This window comes from Rana temporaria, chromosome 2, assembly GCF_905171775.1.
Source record: "Rana temporaria chromosome 2, aRanTem1.1, whole genome shotgun sequence".
In the NCBI taxonomy this organism is placed as follows: domain Eukaryota; kingdom Metazoa; phylum Chordata; class Amphibia; order Anura; family Ranidae; genus Rana; species Rana temporaria.
Genome location: NC_053490.1, coordinates 520,006,080 through 520,025,394, shown reverse-complemented (window position 1 = coordinate 520,025,394; position 19,315 = coordinate 520,006,080). Strand labels below are relative to the sequence as shown.

General features: G+C 44.3%; 1 protein-coding gene across 2 annotated transcripts; it reads left to right on the top strand.

The window, feature by feature from the left end:
- The first annotated feature begins 4,247 nt into the window (after positions 1 to 4,247).
- Positions 4,248 to 14,155, top strand: LOC120928711 (cell surface glycoprotein CD200 receptor 1-like). Of its 2 annotated transcripts, none has more exons than XM_040339704.1 (3): positions 4,248 to 4,662; positions 8,431 to 8,676; positions 13,826 to 14,155. In XM_040339704.1, the coding sequence occupies exons 1-3, from the start codon at positions 4,302 to 4,304 to the stop codon at positions 13,948 to 13,950; spliced, it is 732 nt and encodes a 243-aa protein (XP_040195638.1). In that variant the 5' UTR covers positions 4,248 to 4,301; the 3' UTR covers positions 13,951 to 14,155. The 2 variants fall into 2 exon arrangements, with proteins under 2 accessions (XP_040195638.1, XP_040195637.1); XM_040339703.1 differs by having other exon boundaries at positions 8,431 to 8,685.
- Positions 14,156 to 19,315: the final 5,160 nt, after the last annotated feature.

Below are 19,315 nucleotides of genomic sequence, written 5' to 3'. Positions count from 1 at the left end.
TTTTTGTTTTGGTGCCACGTTGCACGACCGCACAATTGTCAGTTAAAGCGGCCAGGTCCTTTACCTGCAAAATGATCCGGGTCCTAAGCTGTTTAATTTTTTTTTTTGTAAAAACCTAAAAATAAAAAAGGGATTTATCATTCGTTTTTCCACGAAAAAATACTTTATATTGTGTTTCCATATAAATAAATAAAAAATGTATATAAAATTTGTAGTTTAAAAGGTGTATTTATAAAAAAAATAAAAAAAAATAATGCAGAACGATTCATCCTGTGAAACTGCAAGTACATTTGTAGATGAATGAAAAAGTGAATATTATTAGGCTATTTAATCTCTGGGTTCATAAAGAAAAGAGTGAATCAGCCAGTGGCGGCTGGTGCTCCAAATTTTTGGGGGGACGCAAACGAAAAAAAAAAAAATTGTCACCACTGTGCCATGCCATCAAATGCAGTCACTGTGCCATCAAAACGCAGCCACTGTGCCATGCCATCAAAACGCAGCCACCGTGCCATGCCATCAAAACACAGCCACTGTGCCATGCCATCAAAACGCAGCCACCGTGCCATGCCATCAAAACACAGCCACTGTGCCATGCCATCAAAACGCAGCCATCGTGCCATCAAAACGCAGCCACTGTGCCATGCCATCAAAACGCAGCCACCGTGCCATGCCATCAAAACACAGCCACTGTGCCATGCCATCAAACGCAGCTACTGTGCCATCAATTGTCACCACTATGCCATCAAACACAGCCACTGTGCCCCCAATTGTTGCCACTGTGCCCCCGATTGTTGCCACTGTGCCCCCAATTGTTGCCACTGTGCCCCCAATTGTCACCACTGTGCCCCCAATTGTCGCCACTGTGCCCCCAATTGTAGCCACTGTGCCCCCAATTGTAGCCACTGTGCCCCCAATTGTCGCCACTGTGCCCCCAATTGTCACCACTGTGCCCCCAATTGTCACCACTGTGCCCCCACTTGTAGCCACTGTGCCCCCACTTGTAGCCACCGTGCCCAGTACCCCCACTGGCACTTACCTTTATGGCTTCTACGTCCCTCGATGTCCCTCGTCCCGCCCTCGATGACGCTTCAGCCAATCAAGTTACCTGATTGGCTGAGACGCCTGTCAGTCTTATCCTTGGACACACGGCCCGAGGATGAGCTTCAGGAAGCCGACTACAGGCTGGCCCTGATAGGCACTTCCACACAGCCAGTCAGCTGCCGCTATTCAGCTGACCGGTGCTCAATGTCCGGTCAGCTGAATAGTGGGCGGCAGCGGCGAAAATATACAGATTCATACAGTGTATGAATCTGTATATTTTACTGGCTGTGAGCGAGCCAGAGGGGGCGGCGCTCCTGCATCCCTATGGACGCACCACCACTGGAATCAGCCAAATTTTGCCCAATAGATGGTACTGATGATCCTAGTAAAAAAGTATTTATTTTCTATGATCGCTAACTCCATCTAGGGGCCACAATGTGGCATTTTACGGATTCACTTTATTTTATTTTTTTAATTAATAACTTTCAACCTGGAGAGAAAATATCTTTGTAACCCCAGTTCACACAAAACTAAAGTGGCTGTGAAGGACAAATTGCTTTCTTTTTTTACACATACACCATTTAGTGTAGAAAAAAAATATATTTTCTCAAACCTAATTTCAAAGTTTTCTCGATGGGTTTGCTAGAGACCACTGATTGGGCAGAATATGTAAGTTCCTTTAGACATACACAGGATGTGTGATTCTGTTAATAGCTTTGAGCGTCGGAAACACCTTCATAGTACTCTTTTCTTTTTCACTTTCAACATCTTACCTGCAGACAATGTATCTCCTGGCCGTCCTGCTGCTTCTATACCGGGATGTATCATCCTCAGGTGAGAGCTTTATATTGGGGGTGAGGAGAGGAGGGTGGGGTGGGGGCAGGGAGGTTATTGCTATAAAAAGAGAGTTTGCATTTAAAGTGCCTGTAAAAAAAAAATATTTTTAGTTTTGGTGCGTAAGAAAAGTTTTCCGTCAGAAAAAGCAGTATTTTTTACTTATTGGTATAATAACTATCCCCCCCCAAAAAAAAATATATTTCTCAGTTTAGGCCGATAAGTATTCTTCTACATATTTTTGGTAAAGAAATCGCAATAAGCGTATATTGATGGTTTGCACAAAGGTTCTAGCGTCTTCAAAATAGGGGATAGATTTATGGCATTTTTTTTTTTTACTAGTATTACTAGTAATGGGGGCGATCTGCGATTTTTATCGGGACTGCGACATTATGGCGGACACATCGGACACTTTGGACACTATTTTCGGACCATTGTCATTTATACAGCGATCAGTGCTATAAAAATGCAGGGAAGGGGTTAACACTAGGGGGCGATCAGGGGGTTAAATGTGTCCTAGTGAGTGATTCTAACTGTAGGGGGGATGGGCTCACTACAACATGACAGAGATCACTGCTCACGGCTCCCACTAAGCCAAGATTTAAAGGGGACATACAGGTACGCCCATTTGCCTAGCCGTTCAATTGTGCCAACGTATATCGTCGTGCGCTGGTCGGCAAGGGGCTATGGATGATTATCTCTCATCTTCCGTTTTGGCGACAACCTAAACATTTTAGATTTCCCATCACTTTCCGTACTGGGAAATGGTCAGCAGGGCAAAAAGAGAGGGGAAATCTTAGGCTCCATTCACACTAATGTGTTTTTTGATGCATTTTGCAGAAATGCAGGGACATTTTTTAACATGGTTTCCTATGAAACATTTTCGCATCAATGCTTTTTTTTTGTGCCTCTGCGTTTTTGGAAAGGGTCGGGGACTTTTTTCTCGCAAAAAGCAGCGTTTTGCATGTAATAGAATTCAATGGACCCGCATCCAAAATGCAAGTAACGCGTTTTTACTAACTCTGCTTTAACCTTCTCCACAAATTTATCCCTGACCTGTCTGGTGTGTTCCTTGGCCTTCACGATGCTGTTTGTTCACTAAGGTTCTCTAACAAACCTCTGAGGGCTTCACAGAACAGCTGTATTTATACTGAGATTAAATTACACACAGGTGGACTCTATTTACTAATTAAGTGACTTATGCAGGCAATTGGTTCCATTAGATTTTAGTTAGGGGTATCAGAGTAAAGGGTGCTGAATACAAGTGCATGCCACACTTTTCACATATTTATTTGTAAAAAAAAATGGAAAACCATTTAGTATTTTCCTTCCACTTCACAATTATGTGCCACTTTGTGTTGGTCTATCACATAAAATCCCAATAAAATACATTTATATTTTTGGTTATAACTTGACAAATGTGGAACATTTCAAGGGGTGTGAATACCTTTTCAAGGCACTGTATAGAGTCAGTGACTGAAAGTATTAACACAAAAGGGTCGGATAGGCAACTAGCATTTTCACTTTACAGCCATTGTGCTACATGCTGGGTGCTTGGTGTGCTCTTGTACCTTTAAGGAGGGGTGTCTTCCCTTCAGTTCACCTGCCCCTTTCTATCCATTTAAATGCATGTGCCTCCACTGTGGGGACGCTCATTGTTTAGTGTTAGGACCACAGATTACAGGGTGCCTTGGCGTGGCTCTGTGGCTCACGCATGCGTTTGCAAATGCGTGCAGACAAAACCCCTTTTTTTAACGCATACTGTAGACAGGTTAATTGGTTTTCTGCAAGCTGGTCGGTAAGTAGGCTTGGTTTTTTCCTGGGCATTCCCCAGGTTTTTGTTGTTAACTAGCATTTTCAGATTAAGAATGATAATCTACATTTTTATTCCATGTAAGGTTTATGCTTTCCGTCGCATGTTCTAAGAAGCTTAGACGAAGCAGCTAAACTGTACGACGCCGCATTCGTACATTTCCGGTCGAATGCTCCGCCCACAAGTTATAGTAGAATTGTAACGGTGTATGACACTAGTAATAATTATATTTATTAATTATTATTACTAGTCAACCAACATTAGAACTCTTCTATATGTGCGGAGCATTTGACCATAAATGTCCGCTCGCGGTGACTGCTTCGTCGAATCTTCATGTCGAATCTTTTCTCTCTGTGTAGAATAATCTCGGACTAATAGAGTAAGGTTAGGCACATTCAACCGCAGGTTTGATAGACACAGATCACTATTGTCACCGTCATGTCGAATCTTCTATCTATATCGAACTGTTGTAGCAACAAAACGAAAATAAAGCATTTTTTATGTCGGATCTTTCGGATTTCGAGTTCTGTGCGTCCGTTATCGTTTGTTAAAACGAATGTGAAAATCCCAGAAATTCGGATGAAAACGAATGCACATGTCTAATACATAATAGATGACATTGGAGGTCAATGAACAATGCACTAAAAAATCCAATCTTCTCATTCCAGATGTTACAGTAGTGGTGGGGAGAAGAGGCGATTCATCTGTTGTACAATGTGGGGATAATCCTGGAGATCAAATAACGAGTGTTATATGGCTGATCCATCACATGAATAATTCTCAGTGTTTATTCTCATATGCTCCATACATCAACGGAAGACCCCAGATATACAACAACTGCAGTACAAGAATGACACTCACCAATACAACACTGACCATCCACAACACCCAGATCTCTGATGGAGGAAATTATACCTGTGATATATCTTCTCCTGCAGGAACCTTCATCAAGACAATTATGTTACAAGTGTTAGGTGCGTAATATCTGATTTCATCATCATGAGAAAGTCAAACCAATTTGGTAAAATGATTTTCTTTCTTCCATAGTATATAAAAGCATACCACAAACACCAATCATAATTATTCCTAAAAAGTGAAAAAAACTTTCTTGCAGGATGTCTCAAAATTACAATGCACTGTTTAATTGGGCAAATATGTGGCAATGATAAATGAGGTTTAATGTTGATAAATGTAAAGTTATGCACTTGGTGGCTAAGAATATTTATGCATCATAGATACTAGTGGGAGTACAACTGGGGGAGTCAATGGTGGAGAAGGATCTGGGTGTTCTGGTAGATTATAAACTCAATAATAGCATACAATGCCAAGCTGCGGTTTCCAAAGTCATTTCTTGTATTAGGAGAGGTATGGACTCCAGAGAGAGAGAGAGATATAATTTTGCCCCCCATTACAAATCATTAGTAAGACCTCATCTGGAATATCCAGTTCAGTTTTGGGCTCCAGTTCTAAAAAAGGATATCAGGGAACTGGAGAAAATGCAGAGAAGGGCAACCAAACTGATAAGAGGCATGGAGGAGCTCAGCTATGAGGAAAGATTAGAGGAACTATATTTATTCTCTCTTGAGAAGAGGAGATATAGGGGGGATATGATCACCACGTACAAACACATAAGTGGTCCATATAGTGAACTTGGTGTTTATTAGGGATCAGCTTTATGTTCGAGTCAAACATGAGTTCAACTCGAACATTGGCTGTTCACCCGTTCGCCGAATAGCGAACAATTTGGGGTGTTCGCGGCAAAAGTCTATGGTAGAAATCAAAAGTGCTCATTTTAAAGGTTAATATGCAAGTTATTTTCATAAAAGGTGTTTTGGGACCTGGGTCCTGCCCCTGGGGACATGTATCAGTGCAAAAAAAAGTTTTAAAAACTGCAGTTTTTTGCGGAAGCAGTGATTTTAATAATGCTTAAAGCGGGAGTTCACCCATTTCTAAAAAAAATATCTTCCCCTAGATTCCTGCTCGTTCGGTCTAGGGGAATCGGCTATTTGTATTAAAATATGAGCCGTACTTACCCGTTTTCGAGCTGCATCTTCTTCCGTCGCTTCCGGGTATGGGTCTTCGGGAGCGGGCGTTCCTTCTTGATTGACATTCTTCCGAGAGGCTTCCGACGGTCACATCCATCGCGTCACTAGTAGCCGAAAGAAGCCGAACGTCGGTGCGGCTCTATACTGCGCCTGCGCACCGACGTTTGGCTTCTTTCGGAAAATCGTGACGCGATGGATGCGACCGTCGGAAGCCTCTCAGAAGACTGTCAATCAAGAAGGAACGCCCATTCCCGATGCCCATACCCGGAAGCGACGGAAGAAGATGCAGCTCGAAAACGGGTAAGTACTGCACATATTTTAATACAAATAGCCGATTCCCCTAGAGAAAACGAGCAGGAGTCTAAGGGGAAAAAGTGCCCTCTAAGGGTGAACCTCCGCTTTAAAGTGAAACAATAAAAGTGAAATATTCCTTTAAATTTAGTACCTGGGGGGGGGGGGGTGCCTATAGTATGCCTGTAAAGTAGCGCATGTTTCCTGTGATTAGAAAAGTCCCTGCACAAAATGTAATTTCTAAAAGAAAAAAAAAGTAATTTAAAACTACTACATTAGTTTTATAATGAATTGTCGGGTCCCGGTAATACAGATAAAATTAATTGAAAGAAAAACTACATGGTTCCCCCCCCCCCAGTCCATTACCAGGCCCATTGGGTCTGTTATGAATATTAAGGGGAACCCTGAACGCAAAAAAAATGCTTGGGGGTCAGCCCAAATTCCATTAACAGGCCCTGCGCCAAATAAAACAAAATGGCATAGAGGCTCCCCCACCTCCTGAACCATACCAGGCCACGTGCCCTCAACATGGGGAGGATGTTGATTTTTTCCCCCTGCTGCAGCAAATGGGATCATGCCTAGGGACACGTCCCTTTCCAACTGGCTGGGGCTGCATCTATACTCATACTGCTTATCTGAATAGTTTCCACTTACAACCCAGAACCTTCCTAGGATACTACTTGGATACAGGGAAACTCCAGACAGCATAAGCAGCATCAGAGCACCCTGAGCAGGCAGAACTAATTGATCATGGCTCCTGCTAAGCAAACAGCCCAAATAAATTTACCTAGCTGCTCCTCTGTTAGAGGGGCCAAAAACTATTCTAACTACACCTACCTAAAAGGGTGCCACAGGTGTTATGACATGGATGCTCTGTACAAACAGGAAGTGTCTGGAGCTGCTCTGTCCTACTTCTCTATTATTTCCCAGTGTTCTAGGAAACAGGAACCTCCATTGTCTCTCCCCCAATGCCCAGCTAACACTTTATAAATGCATCACTAACAAGTCATAAATGCTGTGGGTGCTGTTAAGGTGCAGTTACAGGGCATTACCATTGAAATCAGTGGAGCCAGCTGACAAGCATTGATGCCTCATGAAAGAAACATGCTGGTTAATTTTTAACACGACACAACACAATGCTACCGCTTCTGTGTGAGCAGCACTGTGTGGTGCCCATTGTAATATTCATAGTGGACATTGACAGGCAGTTATGAGGCTTTAAAAATTCTGAATAAACAAAGGATATTGATGCATGTGTGAACAAGCCCTAAGACAGGTAGGGTGTTACTCATCACGGAACCCCCCCCCCCCCCCATCACAGATTCCTCTCCTTTACAGATCCCCCCATCAAAGATTCCCCCCATATTAGGCCCCATCACAAAGCCCCCCCCCAACACAAACTCCTCTCCATCACAAAGCCCCCAATAACTGACCCCCCATCACAAACTCTTTTATTTCACAAAGCCCCCAATAACAGACCCCCACCACAAACTCCTCTCCATCAAAAAGCCCCCATAACAGATCCTCCCCATCATAAGGCCCCCCAACACAAACACCTCTCCATCACAAAGGAGGAGGAGGGAGGAAACGTACGGCCGCCGTGATGCCATGGAGATGCAGGGGGAGCCCAACCTGGAGGGAGGACACAGAGGCCAGGACACGGAGGAGACTGAGGGGGGAAGCCGCTGCCGCCTCCACATGTCAGACCGGGGACAGCAAAGGGTGAGTGAGCCAGCAACCAGGAGGGAGGGGGTATGGTTCGCGAGCTGGAGCGACGGGGGGGTGGAGTCTGTGGTCAGGTCAATCTACCACCCCCCTGATCGATGGAGCACAAGCCGCCACAGCCAAAACCCAGAAGCCAGACCAATTTAACTGATCACTGGAGTAGTGGTATTTACTACAGTGATTTCCAGCTTCAAGAGCAGAGTTTCTTAACTAGGGTTCCTCCAGAGGTTGCTAGGGGTTCCTTGAGCAATGAGCAATTGCTGATTCTCAGATAGGTTTCCACTGACATCATTGATCCTTTTAGCTATCTGTAAGGGGTTAATTCCCAATTACTGCATGTGTAATGAGAATTCTTCCCCTTGACCATCACACTAATGTATCCTGAGTTGTAGATATAATATTTTTTAGCAGGGGTTCCCTGAGATCTGAAAGTTTTTTCAAGCTTTCTTCTGTGTTCTTCTGTGTTGAAAAGGTTGAGAAAGCCTGTTGTAGAGGGATCCAACAGGTATGAACATACATACTTACATTGGTCCAAGCCAGACCAGTGTACCTGTGTAACAATATCCATACCTAGAAATGTTCTTATTTTCCTAATAATATATTTCACAGATTTCCAAATTTACATGAGCTAAACCATTACTAGTAATTATTTATGCAATTAATTCTTATTTATCATTCCAGCTCAGCCCTTTGTGTCTCTGGATATAAACAGTGCTGGATCTCCGGAGTGTAGAGCCATTGGTGGATTCCCGGCTGCAGAGATCTCCTGGATCCCACATTCAGATAATATAAACACATCAGAAATTGAGGATTTGGATGATACCTGGACAGTGATCAGCACATACAACTATGACAGAGATTATGTGGCATGCTTTGTGTCTCATCCCACATTTGTGAATGTCTGGAGCCAGTTATTATTATTACCAGGTAAAACCGGTGAGTGTAAAGTATGTTCGATTCCCCTAACAGACATACAGTTGCAAGAAAAAGTATGTGAACCCCTTTGGAATGATATGGATTTCTGCACAAATTGGTCATAAAATGTGATCTGATCTTCATCTAAGTCACAACAATAGACAATCACAGTCTGCTTAAACTAATAACACACAAATAATTAAATTTTACCATGTTTTTATTGAACACACCATGTAAACATTCACGGTGCAGGTGGAAAAAGTATGTGAACCTCTAGACTAATGACATCTCCAAGAGCTAATTGGAGTGAGGTGTCAGCCAACTGGAGTCCAATCAATGAGATGAGATTGGAGGTATTGGTTACAGCTGCCCTGCCCTATAAAAAACACACTCCAGTGCTTTTCACAGGAAGCATTGCCTGATGTGAATGATGCCACGCACAAAAGAGCTCTCAGAAGGCCTACGATTAAGAATTGTTGACTTGCATAAAGCTGGAAAGGGTTATAAAAGTATCTCCAAAAGCCTTGCTGTTCATCAGTCCACAGTAGGACAAATTGTCTATAAATGAAGAAAGTTCAGCACTGCTGCTACTCTTCCTAGGAGTGGCCGTCCTGTAAAGATGACTGCAAGAGCACAGCGCAGACTGCTCAATGAGGTGAAGAAGAATCCTAGAGTGTCAGCTAAAGACTTACAAAAGTCTCTTGGCATATGCTAACATCCCTATTAGTGAATCTACGATACGTAAAACGCTAAGCAAAAATGGATTTCATGGGAGGATACCACAGAGGAAGTCACTGCTGTCCAAAAAAAACATTGCTGCACGTTTACAGTTTGCACAAGAGCACCTGGATGTTCCACAGCAGTACTGGCAAAATATTCTGTGGACAGATGAAACCAAAGTCGAGTTGTTTGGAAAAAACACACAACACTATGTGTGGAGAAAAAAGGCACAGCACACCAACATCAAAACCTCATCCCAACTGTGAAGTATGGTGGTGGGGGATTCATGATTTGGGGCTGCTTTGCTGCATCAGGGCCTGGACGGATTGCTATCATCGAAGGAAAAATGTATTCCCAAGTTTATCAAGACATTTTGCAGGAGAACTTAAGGCCATCTGTCCACCAGCTGAAGCTCAACAGAAGATGGGTGTTGCAACAGGACAACAACCCAAAGCATAGAAGTAAATCAACAACAGAATGGCTTAAACAGAAGAAAATACGCCTTCTGTAGTGGCCCAGTCAGAGTCCTGACCTCAATCCGATTGAGATGCTGTGGCATGACCTCAAGAAAACGATTGACACCAGACATTCCAAGAATATTGCTGAACTGAAACAGTTCTGTAAAGAGGAATGGTCAAGAATTACTCCTGACCGTTGTGCACGTCTGATCTTCAACTACAGGAAACGTTTGGGTGAAGTTATTGCTGCCAAAGGAGGTTCAACCAGTTATTAAATCCAAGGGTTCACATACTTTTTCCACCTGCACTGTGAATGTTTACATGGTGTGTTCAATAAAAACATGGTAACATTTCATTCTTTGTGTGTTATTAGTTTAAGCAGACTGTGATTGTCTATTGTTGTGACTTAGATGAAGATCAGATCACATTTTGTGACCAATTTGTGCAGAAATCCATATCATTCCAAAGGGGTTCACATACTTTTTCTTGCAACTGTAGACATCCAGCCTTCTTACTCTACATTCAAAGGCCAAAGTGTTGGAGGATCTCATTCTATGGACCTCAAAGTTCTTTCCCATTGACACAAGCAGACACAGTTCGACTTGAGAGCGGTAACTCTGCTCCAAATTGTGAAGTGCAACAATGTTGCCAGTGCCACCCATCACAGGAAACTGCATTAGGTGTTTTTTATGGGCAGGATCAATAGGTATCTGTGTGACATTGCGGGGGTCTAGGAGGAAACTGCGGGCCAGATTCAGAGAGAACTTACGCCGACGTATCTGTTGATACGCCATGTAAGTTCTAGGATGCACCGTCGTATCTATGTGCCGTACTCTTGAAACCAGGTACGCCTGAATTCTGGCTCCATCCGACCGACGCAAGTCTCCTATGCCGTCGTATCTTGGGTGCATATTTACGCTGGCCGCTAGGGGCGCTTCCATTGATTTACGCGTCGAATATGTAAATGACCTAGATACGCCAATTCACGAACGTACTTGCGCCCATCGCAGTAAGCTACGCCGTTTACGTAAGGCGTACGTCCGGCGTATAGTTATCCCTCATAAAGCAGGGGTAAGTCATGTTAGGGTATGGACGTCAGAACAGCCGTCGATTATACGTTGTTTGCCTAAGTCGTACGTGAATGGGGCTGGGCGTAGGTTACGTTCATGTCTAAAGCATTGAGCCGACGTATCTTAAGAAGTATATGCGACGTGATTCTGAGCATGCGCGCGAATGCGCCGTTCGTTCGGGAATTCATTTACATGGGGTCACGGCTAATTTTAATACAACACGCCCACTACCTTCCTAATTTGAATTAGGCGGGCTTACGCCGGCCCATTTACGCTACGCCAACGTAACTTAGGGAGCAAGTGCTTTGTGAATACTGCTCTTGCCTCTGAGAGTTACGTCGGCGTAGCACATATGAGATGCGCTACGCCCGCACAAAAATACGCCGCTGTCTCTGAATCCGGGCCTGCAAGTGTAGATGTCCTTAGTTTTATAAGTGATGCAGTACTTATTGATTTTACTGGGTGGCCATAGTTCTATTTTAATTACACCATAGGTAGGTCATTCACTTACAAGCCATACACCATGAAGCAACACCCACCTTATTGGTCACAGCTCCAGGTGTATGGCAGGTGGTGCGCTATGCTCTACATGTATATTATGATGCCTCTTATTAAAATCTGTTTATATTATTATTATTATTATTATTATTATTATACAGGATTTATATAGTGCCAACAGTTTGCGCAGCGCTTTACAATGCAGGGAGATCCTACACCAACAGTACAATTTAAAACAAGAGGTTTAGAGAAGCCCTGCTCCTGCGAGCTTACAATCTAAAAGGGAGGGGCTGGTGAATCAAAAGGTAGGAGTTGTGAGGGATGAATTGATGGGGAGAGTAGAAGATTTGGTTGTTAGTTGGAGGCAGGTTAGGCAACCCTGAAGAGATTCGTTTTCAGGGATCGCCTAAAAGTGGACAGAGTAGGAGATAGCCGGGCAGATTGTGGTAACTTGTTTCAGAGGATGGGAGAGACTCTGGAGAAGTCCTGGAGACGAGCATGGGAGGAGGAGACAAGGGAGTTAGAGAGCAGAAGGTCCTGGGAATAGCGGAGAGGACGGGTTGGTTGATATTCGGAGACAAGATTGGTGATGTAGCTCGGGGCAGAATTGTAATTGGCTTTGTATGTGATTGTTAGTATTTTGAATTTTATTCTTTGGGAAATGGGAAACCAGTGGAAGGATTGGCAGAGAGAAGTGGCGGACACTGAACGGTTGGTAAGGTGGATGAGTCTGGCAGCGGCATTCATGATAGACTGAAAGTGGTAGTAAACCAGTGACAACCACTTTTACCTACAGGTAAGCCTAGATTAAGGCTTACCTGTAGGTGCTCGAAATATCTCCCAAACCTCCACGGTTTAGGAGATATTTCCAAATGAGTTGGGTACCGAAGTCTACGGTGCATGCGCTGTAGGCAAAGGTGCAGGCGCACTTTAGAAATGGCGAGCGTGCCGTTTCTAAAGGAGACCGTGCCGTGATTGGCGGCTCCCATGTGCATAAGTGACATGATCGCGGCTCCGACAAATCACAGCGCCGGAAGCCGCGATATCCGGAAGGAAGATGGAAGCTTCGTGGAAGAGGGGACAGCGGTGACATCGCAGGCTTCGGTTTCAGGTAAGTGACACACAATGCGATGCATTGTAGCCCATTATGCTTTACCTTTGCAGGGAAACAAAGAGGAAGTAAAACCCATCATGGTTTACTTCCTCTTGAAGAGGGGATAGCTTGTGGAGCGGTAGGCCAATGGGGAGGGAGTTACTGGCTTAATGTTGAGGAGGCGCAGCGTATCGCATATACGCTACGCAGCCGTAAGTCAGAGAGGCAAGTGCTGTATTCACAAAGCACTTGCCTCCTAAGTTACAGCGGCGTAGCGTAAATGGGCCGTCCTAAGCGCGCCTAATTCAAATGTGGAAGAGGGGGCGTGTTTTATGTTAATGACTGGTGACCCGACGTGATTGATGCACCGTTCGTAAAAGAATCCCAGTGCGCATGCGTCGGATAGAATGCCTAAGATACGTCAAACACTGCCTACGACGTGACGTAACTTACGCACAGCCCTATTCGTGTACGACTTACGCAAACGACGTAAAAAGATAGGCCTGTTCCGACGTCCATACCTTGCATGGGGCTGCGCCACCTAGGGAGCAGCTTTATCTTTACGCCGGCGTATCTCTTACGTAAACGGCGTAACTAATTGCGACAGGCACGCGTACGTTCGTGAATTGGCGTATCTTGCTCATTTGCATATTCGATGCAGAAAACAGCGGAAGCGCCACCTAGCGGCCAGCGTAAATATGCACCCTAAGATACGACGGTTTCCAGAATACGCTTAAATTTACGACGGAGTAGATTCAGAGTTACGACAGCGTATCTACTGATACGCCGGCGTAACTGTCTCTGAATCCAGCTAACTGTCTTTATACTTTTATTATCTGCTTCCCATAAGATGTAAGTTTTATGGTGTGTTATAAATGGAGGGTCTTATTATGTAGGTGTGGCTTCAAATGGGGATATCATTTTTTGAAGGTATAGTTATAAGTGGGTGTGGTCAGTAAGATGTCCTCAGATTTCATTTTGAAACTCTGGTCACCTTAGCATAGGATCCCATTCATTCCTGGGTGTTACTAGAGAAGATGGGGAACTCACGCTGCAATGGAAAGGGACATCCTGCAGGGGTCACCGTACACTGCAATGTAAACTGTATGTGTCCCTTTAGAACTGGCGGCCCTCCAACTGTTGCAAGACTACAAGTCCCATGAGGCATTGCAAGGCTGACAGTTACAAGCATGACTTCCACAGGCAGAGGCATGAAGGAACTTAGGTTTAGATTATCAAATCACTGAGACAACTAATCCAACAAGATTGTAAACATGATTATAAATGATGACAGTAACCATGTCATTTCCTTTGCCTTTTAGGTGATCATCGGTATATTTCACATCATTGTATCGGGAGGATTATTGCCTTCATCTTCTTCAGTTGTCTTGTCATTGGACTCTTTTTGTACAGCAGATACAAGTCCAAGGTAGAAAGAGAAACATAACCCAAAGCGAAACTCTGGACAAAATAAAAAGTATCATACAGTATATGATGTAGTCTGTCACTAAGACATATTTAGTTTTTTTTTGTTTTTTAAGTCCTTTCTGTAATATAATTTTATCTGTTGCTCCTGCCAGATCTGCTAGTTTTCCCTATTCCAATTCCTGAGTCCTAGCCTTATTCTTCATGGGTAAACCCTAACCCTAACCCTCACCTTAACCCCTAACCAATAGTGTATTTAGGTTTTGTGCTGCCCTAGGCCTGACTAAACTCGTGCATCCCCTAATTTAAAGATGACCCACCCCTTCCTGTCAAGGACACACCCCTTTCTGTTTAAGACCCACCCTGACATTTTTGAGTGGGGACACTAGTTCTTAGGGCCGGGGGGGGAGGGGCAACGGATTCCCTTAATTTGCATAGATTTCCTCTCACTTCCTGTTTGGCTATGGGGCAGGAAGTGAAGGGAAATTTCTGCAATGGGACAGGGATGGCAAAAAATTATCTAACGCATATTATTCTTCGTTATAAACAAGAAAAGACCGCCAATTTCAAAAGAAAAAATATATTTTTTTTTACTTTCTGCTATAAAACATACCCAATAAAAATTTGGAAAAAATCAAATTTATTCATCAATTTAGCCCAATATGTATTCTGCTACATATTTTTGGTAAAAGAAAAAAACAATAAGCGTATATTGATTGGTTTACACAAAAGTTATCGCGTCTATAAACTATGGGATATATTTATGGATTGTTTTTTTTTTTTACTAGTAATGGAGGTGATTGGCGATATTTAGCGGGACTGCAACATTGCGGCAGACACATCTGACACTAATTCCTTGTAAACACGATAGGATTTTCTGATGAAAAAAGTCTGATGGAATTTTTTCATCAGAAATTCCTATCGTGTGTGGGCCCCATAGGATTTTTTTTCCATCGTAGTTTGGAAATAGAACATGTTTTATTTTTTTATGATGAAAAAAAAAAATCCTATGGGAAATTCCAATCGTCTGTGTGGAACTCCGACAGAGAAAAAACCCACGCATGCTCAGAATCAAGTCGACGCATGCTCGGAAGCATTGAACTTAATTTTTCTCTGTTCATCATAGCGCTTTACGTCATGCGTTTTGGACGGTGGGAATTTGCCCTTGTCCAGTGTCATTTGCAGCCTTGCCCAGTGTCATTTTCAGCCTTGCCCAGTGTCCTTGCAGCCTTGCCCAGTGTCATTTTCAGCCTTGCCCAGTGTCCTTGCAGCCTTGCCCAGTGTCCTTGCAGCATGATCGTTTAAAATCACTGCCGCGGTGCTGAGATAGACAGAACTGGATGTCCTGTGTACTCGACTGTACTTGGCTCCTCCCTCAGTCCCGCCCCTTGTCCAGGCTCCTATGATGGACATAACACAGGTCTAATGGCAGGACTGGGCTTGACTGCGAGCGGAGCCGAGCCTAGCCGAGTACACAGTACACTTGGCTATGTGTATATCCAGGCCTGGTGCGACAAGAAAAGCAAACTAAGCAATTGCTTGGGGCCCTGAGCTGGGGCCCCAAGCAGAGCCCTTGCCTTGCTGCGCTTCCTATAAATGCTGCAGTCACCTGAGCGCAGAGCACTCTATAGAGAGCCTCAGGCGGCTGCAATGCTGCCTCTCGCGTCACTTCCCACTGTAGCATGGCCGAGCTCCTCTGTTCCTCCTGTCAGTCCGGCCGGGTACCGCGCGGTACATGAGATTCAGTTTCCTGTTCCCGGCCGGACTGACAGGAAGTGCACACTGTGTGCTCACTTCCTGTCAGTCCGGCCGGGAACAGGAAACTGAATCTCCTGCCGCGCGGTACGATCGGTAGGTGGGGGGGGGTAAAAGGAACATACTGTAGGGAGGGGGGAGTAGTAAGAAGAACTTAGGGAGGGGGGAGGAGTAAGAAGAACACAGGGAGAGGGGAGTGAGGAGAACACAGGGGGGGGTGAGGAGAAGGGGAGATGAGGAGAACACACGCTATGCTGTGGTTCCTGTAGGCTTTGCATGCGTGAGTGCAGGTGGGGGGTGGTTGGGTGCAGGGCCGGACTGGCCTAGCGGGACAGCGGGAAATATCCCGGTAGGCTGGCTGCTGTGAGCATGACTCGGGGCTGGATGAGGAAATAAATTCCAGCAGCAGAGCGGAGGGCTGGAGGAGCACGTGACTATCGTGCGGCAGGCACTGTCAGGTCTGTGCTGTGGAGGAGGATAATGCAGGAGGGAGCATGGATGGACACTTACTGAGTGTTCTCTGGCCAGTCATTTCTCTAGTAGGGAACCCACAGCCAATAGCGCTGCTTAAAGGAGTGCAGGGGAGGATCTGCTCCTCCTCCAGTCCATCCACAGCCAATCAGCAGGCAGTATAGCTCTTCCCCGCTCACATTTGATTGTAAGTGTTGGAGTGAAGCTGAATGGGGCACGCCAGGAAAGGTAGGATGACAACAATCCACGTTCTGCAGCCTCAGGACACACAAATCTGAACAGTAACATGTTGTCTTTCAGATATGTGATCAGGCAGTGTGCAGGTTACCAATTAGCCTCCCCCCCCCCTTGTCCCTCTGGTTTACTTTTTTTTATCTGCCTAACCTGACCTGCACATTGTCTGATCACACTGATAAGATCTCTGGAAGATGCTGCAGCAGTGTTCTATGAGACCGGGGACACATGGCATTAACCATTTCAGACTATAATCAGCTATTTAGGCAGAGCTCTGTGTGTGCTGCACAGATTGTTTGATAGGAGTTTTTTTTTGTTGTTGGAGGATTTACTGCTGGATCAGGCTAAAAGCTTAACAGACCAATTAACTGGTTACTGTCCTCCACTTATCCTGAGCAGTTCAGTTTTTGCAAGAAAATTAGTATTTTAGAAATTGGATGTGATTATTTCTTCTGTCACTTGGTTGTATACCTGTACATTGAGTTCAGTTTTAAATGCAGTCTCTGATCATCTCCTGAATCATTCATGTCTGCAATCCCTAACCGTCCAGTGGAACCATGTCTGCAGTCTCTGACCATCTCCTGTGCTATATCTGCAGTCTCTGACCATCTCCTGTCCTGTAACTGCAGTCTCTGACCATCTCCTGTCCTGTAACTGCAGTCTCTGACCATCTCCTGTAATGTATATCTGCAGTCTCTGACCATCTCCTGTCCTGTAACTGCAGTCTCTGACCATCTCCTGTCCTGTAACTGCAGTCTCTGACCATCTCCTGTAATGTATATCTGCAGTCTCTGACCATCTCCTGTCCTGTAACTGCAGTCTCTGACCATCTCCTGTCCTGTAACTGCAGTCTCTGACCACCTCCTGTAATGTATATCTGCAGTCTCTGACCATCTCCTGTCCTGTAACTGCAGTCTCTGACCATCTCCTGTCCTGTAACTGCAGTCTCTGACCATCTCCTGTAATGTATATCTGCAGTCTCTGACCATCTCCTGTCCTGTAACTGCAGTCTCTGACCATCTCCTGTCCTGTAACTGCAGTCTCTGACCATCTCCTGTCCTGTAACTGCAGTCTCTGACCATCTCCTGTCCTGTAACTGCAGTCTCTGACCATCTCCTGTAATGTCTGCAATCCCTGCAGGAGAGGGCACACACACACACACACACACACACACACACACTTCCTCATCTGCCACAGCAGAATTATATTAGAGCCCCCAGTACAGAATGAGGATGCTTTATGGTGGGTGCTATGGCCATGGCACATTTTACATTGAAATCCACCCTTCCCATAAGACAATCATTCATTGGGTGCAATATACATATAGGTGTAAATACATACAGTGTGTGTTTAGATATAGAGTTGAGAGAGGAAAAAAACAAGGAGTAAGAGAAGGAATTAAAAGAGGGGGATAAACAAAGAAAGCGAGTGAGAAAGAACATGAAAGATGGATAAAGAGCGATAGATAGGGGGTGGGGACAAGACATTAGGATAGAGCGAGATAAAAGGTAAAGAAAGGAGAACAAAGAGAAAGAGTAGTACATCCTAATGCCACATACACACGATCAGTTTGTCTGATGGACCGTTTTCATCAGACTAACCGTTCGTGTGTGGGCCCCCTTTGTTTTTTTATCCATCGGTTAAAAAACTAGGAACTTGTTTTAAAATGATCTGATGGTTAATTAACCGATAGAAAAAAACGATCGTCTGTGGGCACGTCCATCGGTTAAAAATCCATGCATGCTCAGAATCAAGTCAACGCATGCTCGGAAGCATTGCACTTCATTTTTCTCAGCACGTGGTTGTGTTTTACGTCACCGCGTTCTGACGCGATCGGTTTTTTAACTGATGGTGTGTAGGCACGACTGATGAAAGTCAGCTTCATCGGATATCTGATGAAAAAATCCATCGGACCGTTTTCATCGAATGAACCGATCGTGTGTACAGGACATAAGGGGTTTAATACTGTACGAGTGGAAGGGACTCGGCGTGCTAAATGTCCGTGGGTTAGGGGTGCAAATTACTTGCCTTGGGTGCTGACAACCCCCACTACGCCACTGGGGCTGCTATGAAATAATTTCCAGGGCTGGTTTTTATGCCCAGTCCGGCCCTGGTTGGGTGGACTCCATGTCCATTTTGCTTGGGGCCCCCAAATTCCTTCAAACGGCCCTGTGTATATCGGCAGCGTTTGCTCCTCTCGGGGAACGGCGTATAACAAGCACCCCTGATTTTAAGGGGAAAAAAGTGCGTGTTATATGCCGATAAATACGGTAATCAATCCTGAAGACGAATGCTTGTTATGCCTGAAGCGCATCGGCTTCTCCCTAAAGATTTCTAATAGATACAAAAGATTTTATGTGGACATTCTTCTCTTTTTCATATTCTTATCTCATAACTGTTAATAGGTACAGCTTATTATATAGATCAGTGATATTCTAATGCATTAAAATGTATTCTTTTATAAAAAAAAAAAATTTCACTGGATAGATCTTTATTTGATATTCTAAAGTTATTTTTTAATAAATTCCAGATTTAAAGTAGAACTCCAGTCAAAGCTTTGTTTTTGAAAATGATAGTTCTCTGTGTAACAGGGTGTTAGTACTTTGAAAGATTTGTATTGCTGTCGGTGCCTAGATTCTCATTTTAAACAGTTCTTGTTATTAATAAGATTAATTTCATTTAATTTATTTAGACTAGGCACAAAGACCACCTTCCGCAGAAAGAAAACACTACGGTAAGGGGGGGCAGGGTTACTGATATAGGGGGGAACCTTTATATCAGTGCCCCCTTACATTATTGTATTCACTCCCCCCTTACATCAGTGACCTCCCCCCCTGTCACTGACCTCCTCTCAGGTGCACCGTGCAGGGGTCAGTCAGTTGGCTCCAGGTTGGTGGCTCTGGTTTTCCTATAGTCTCCTCTCCACA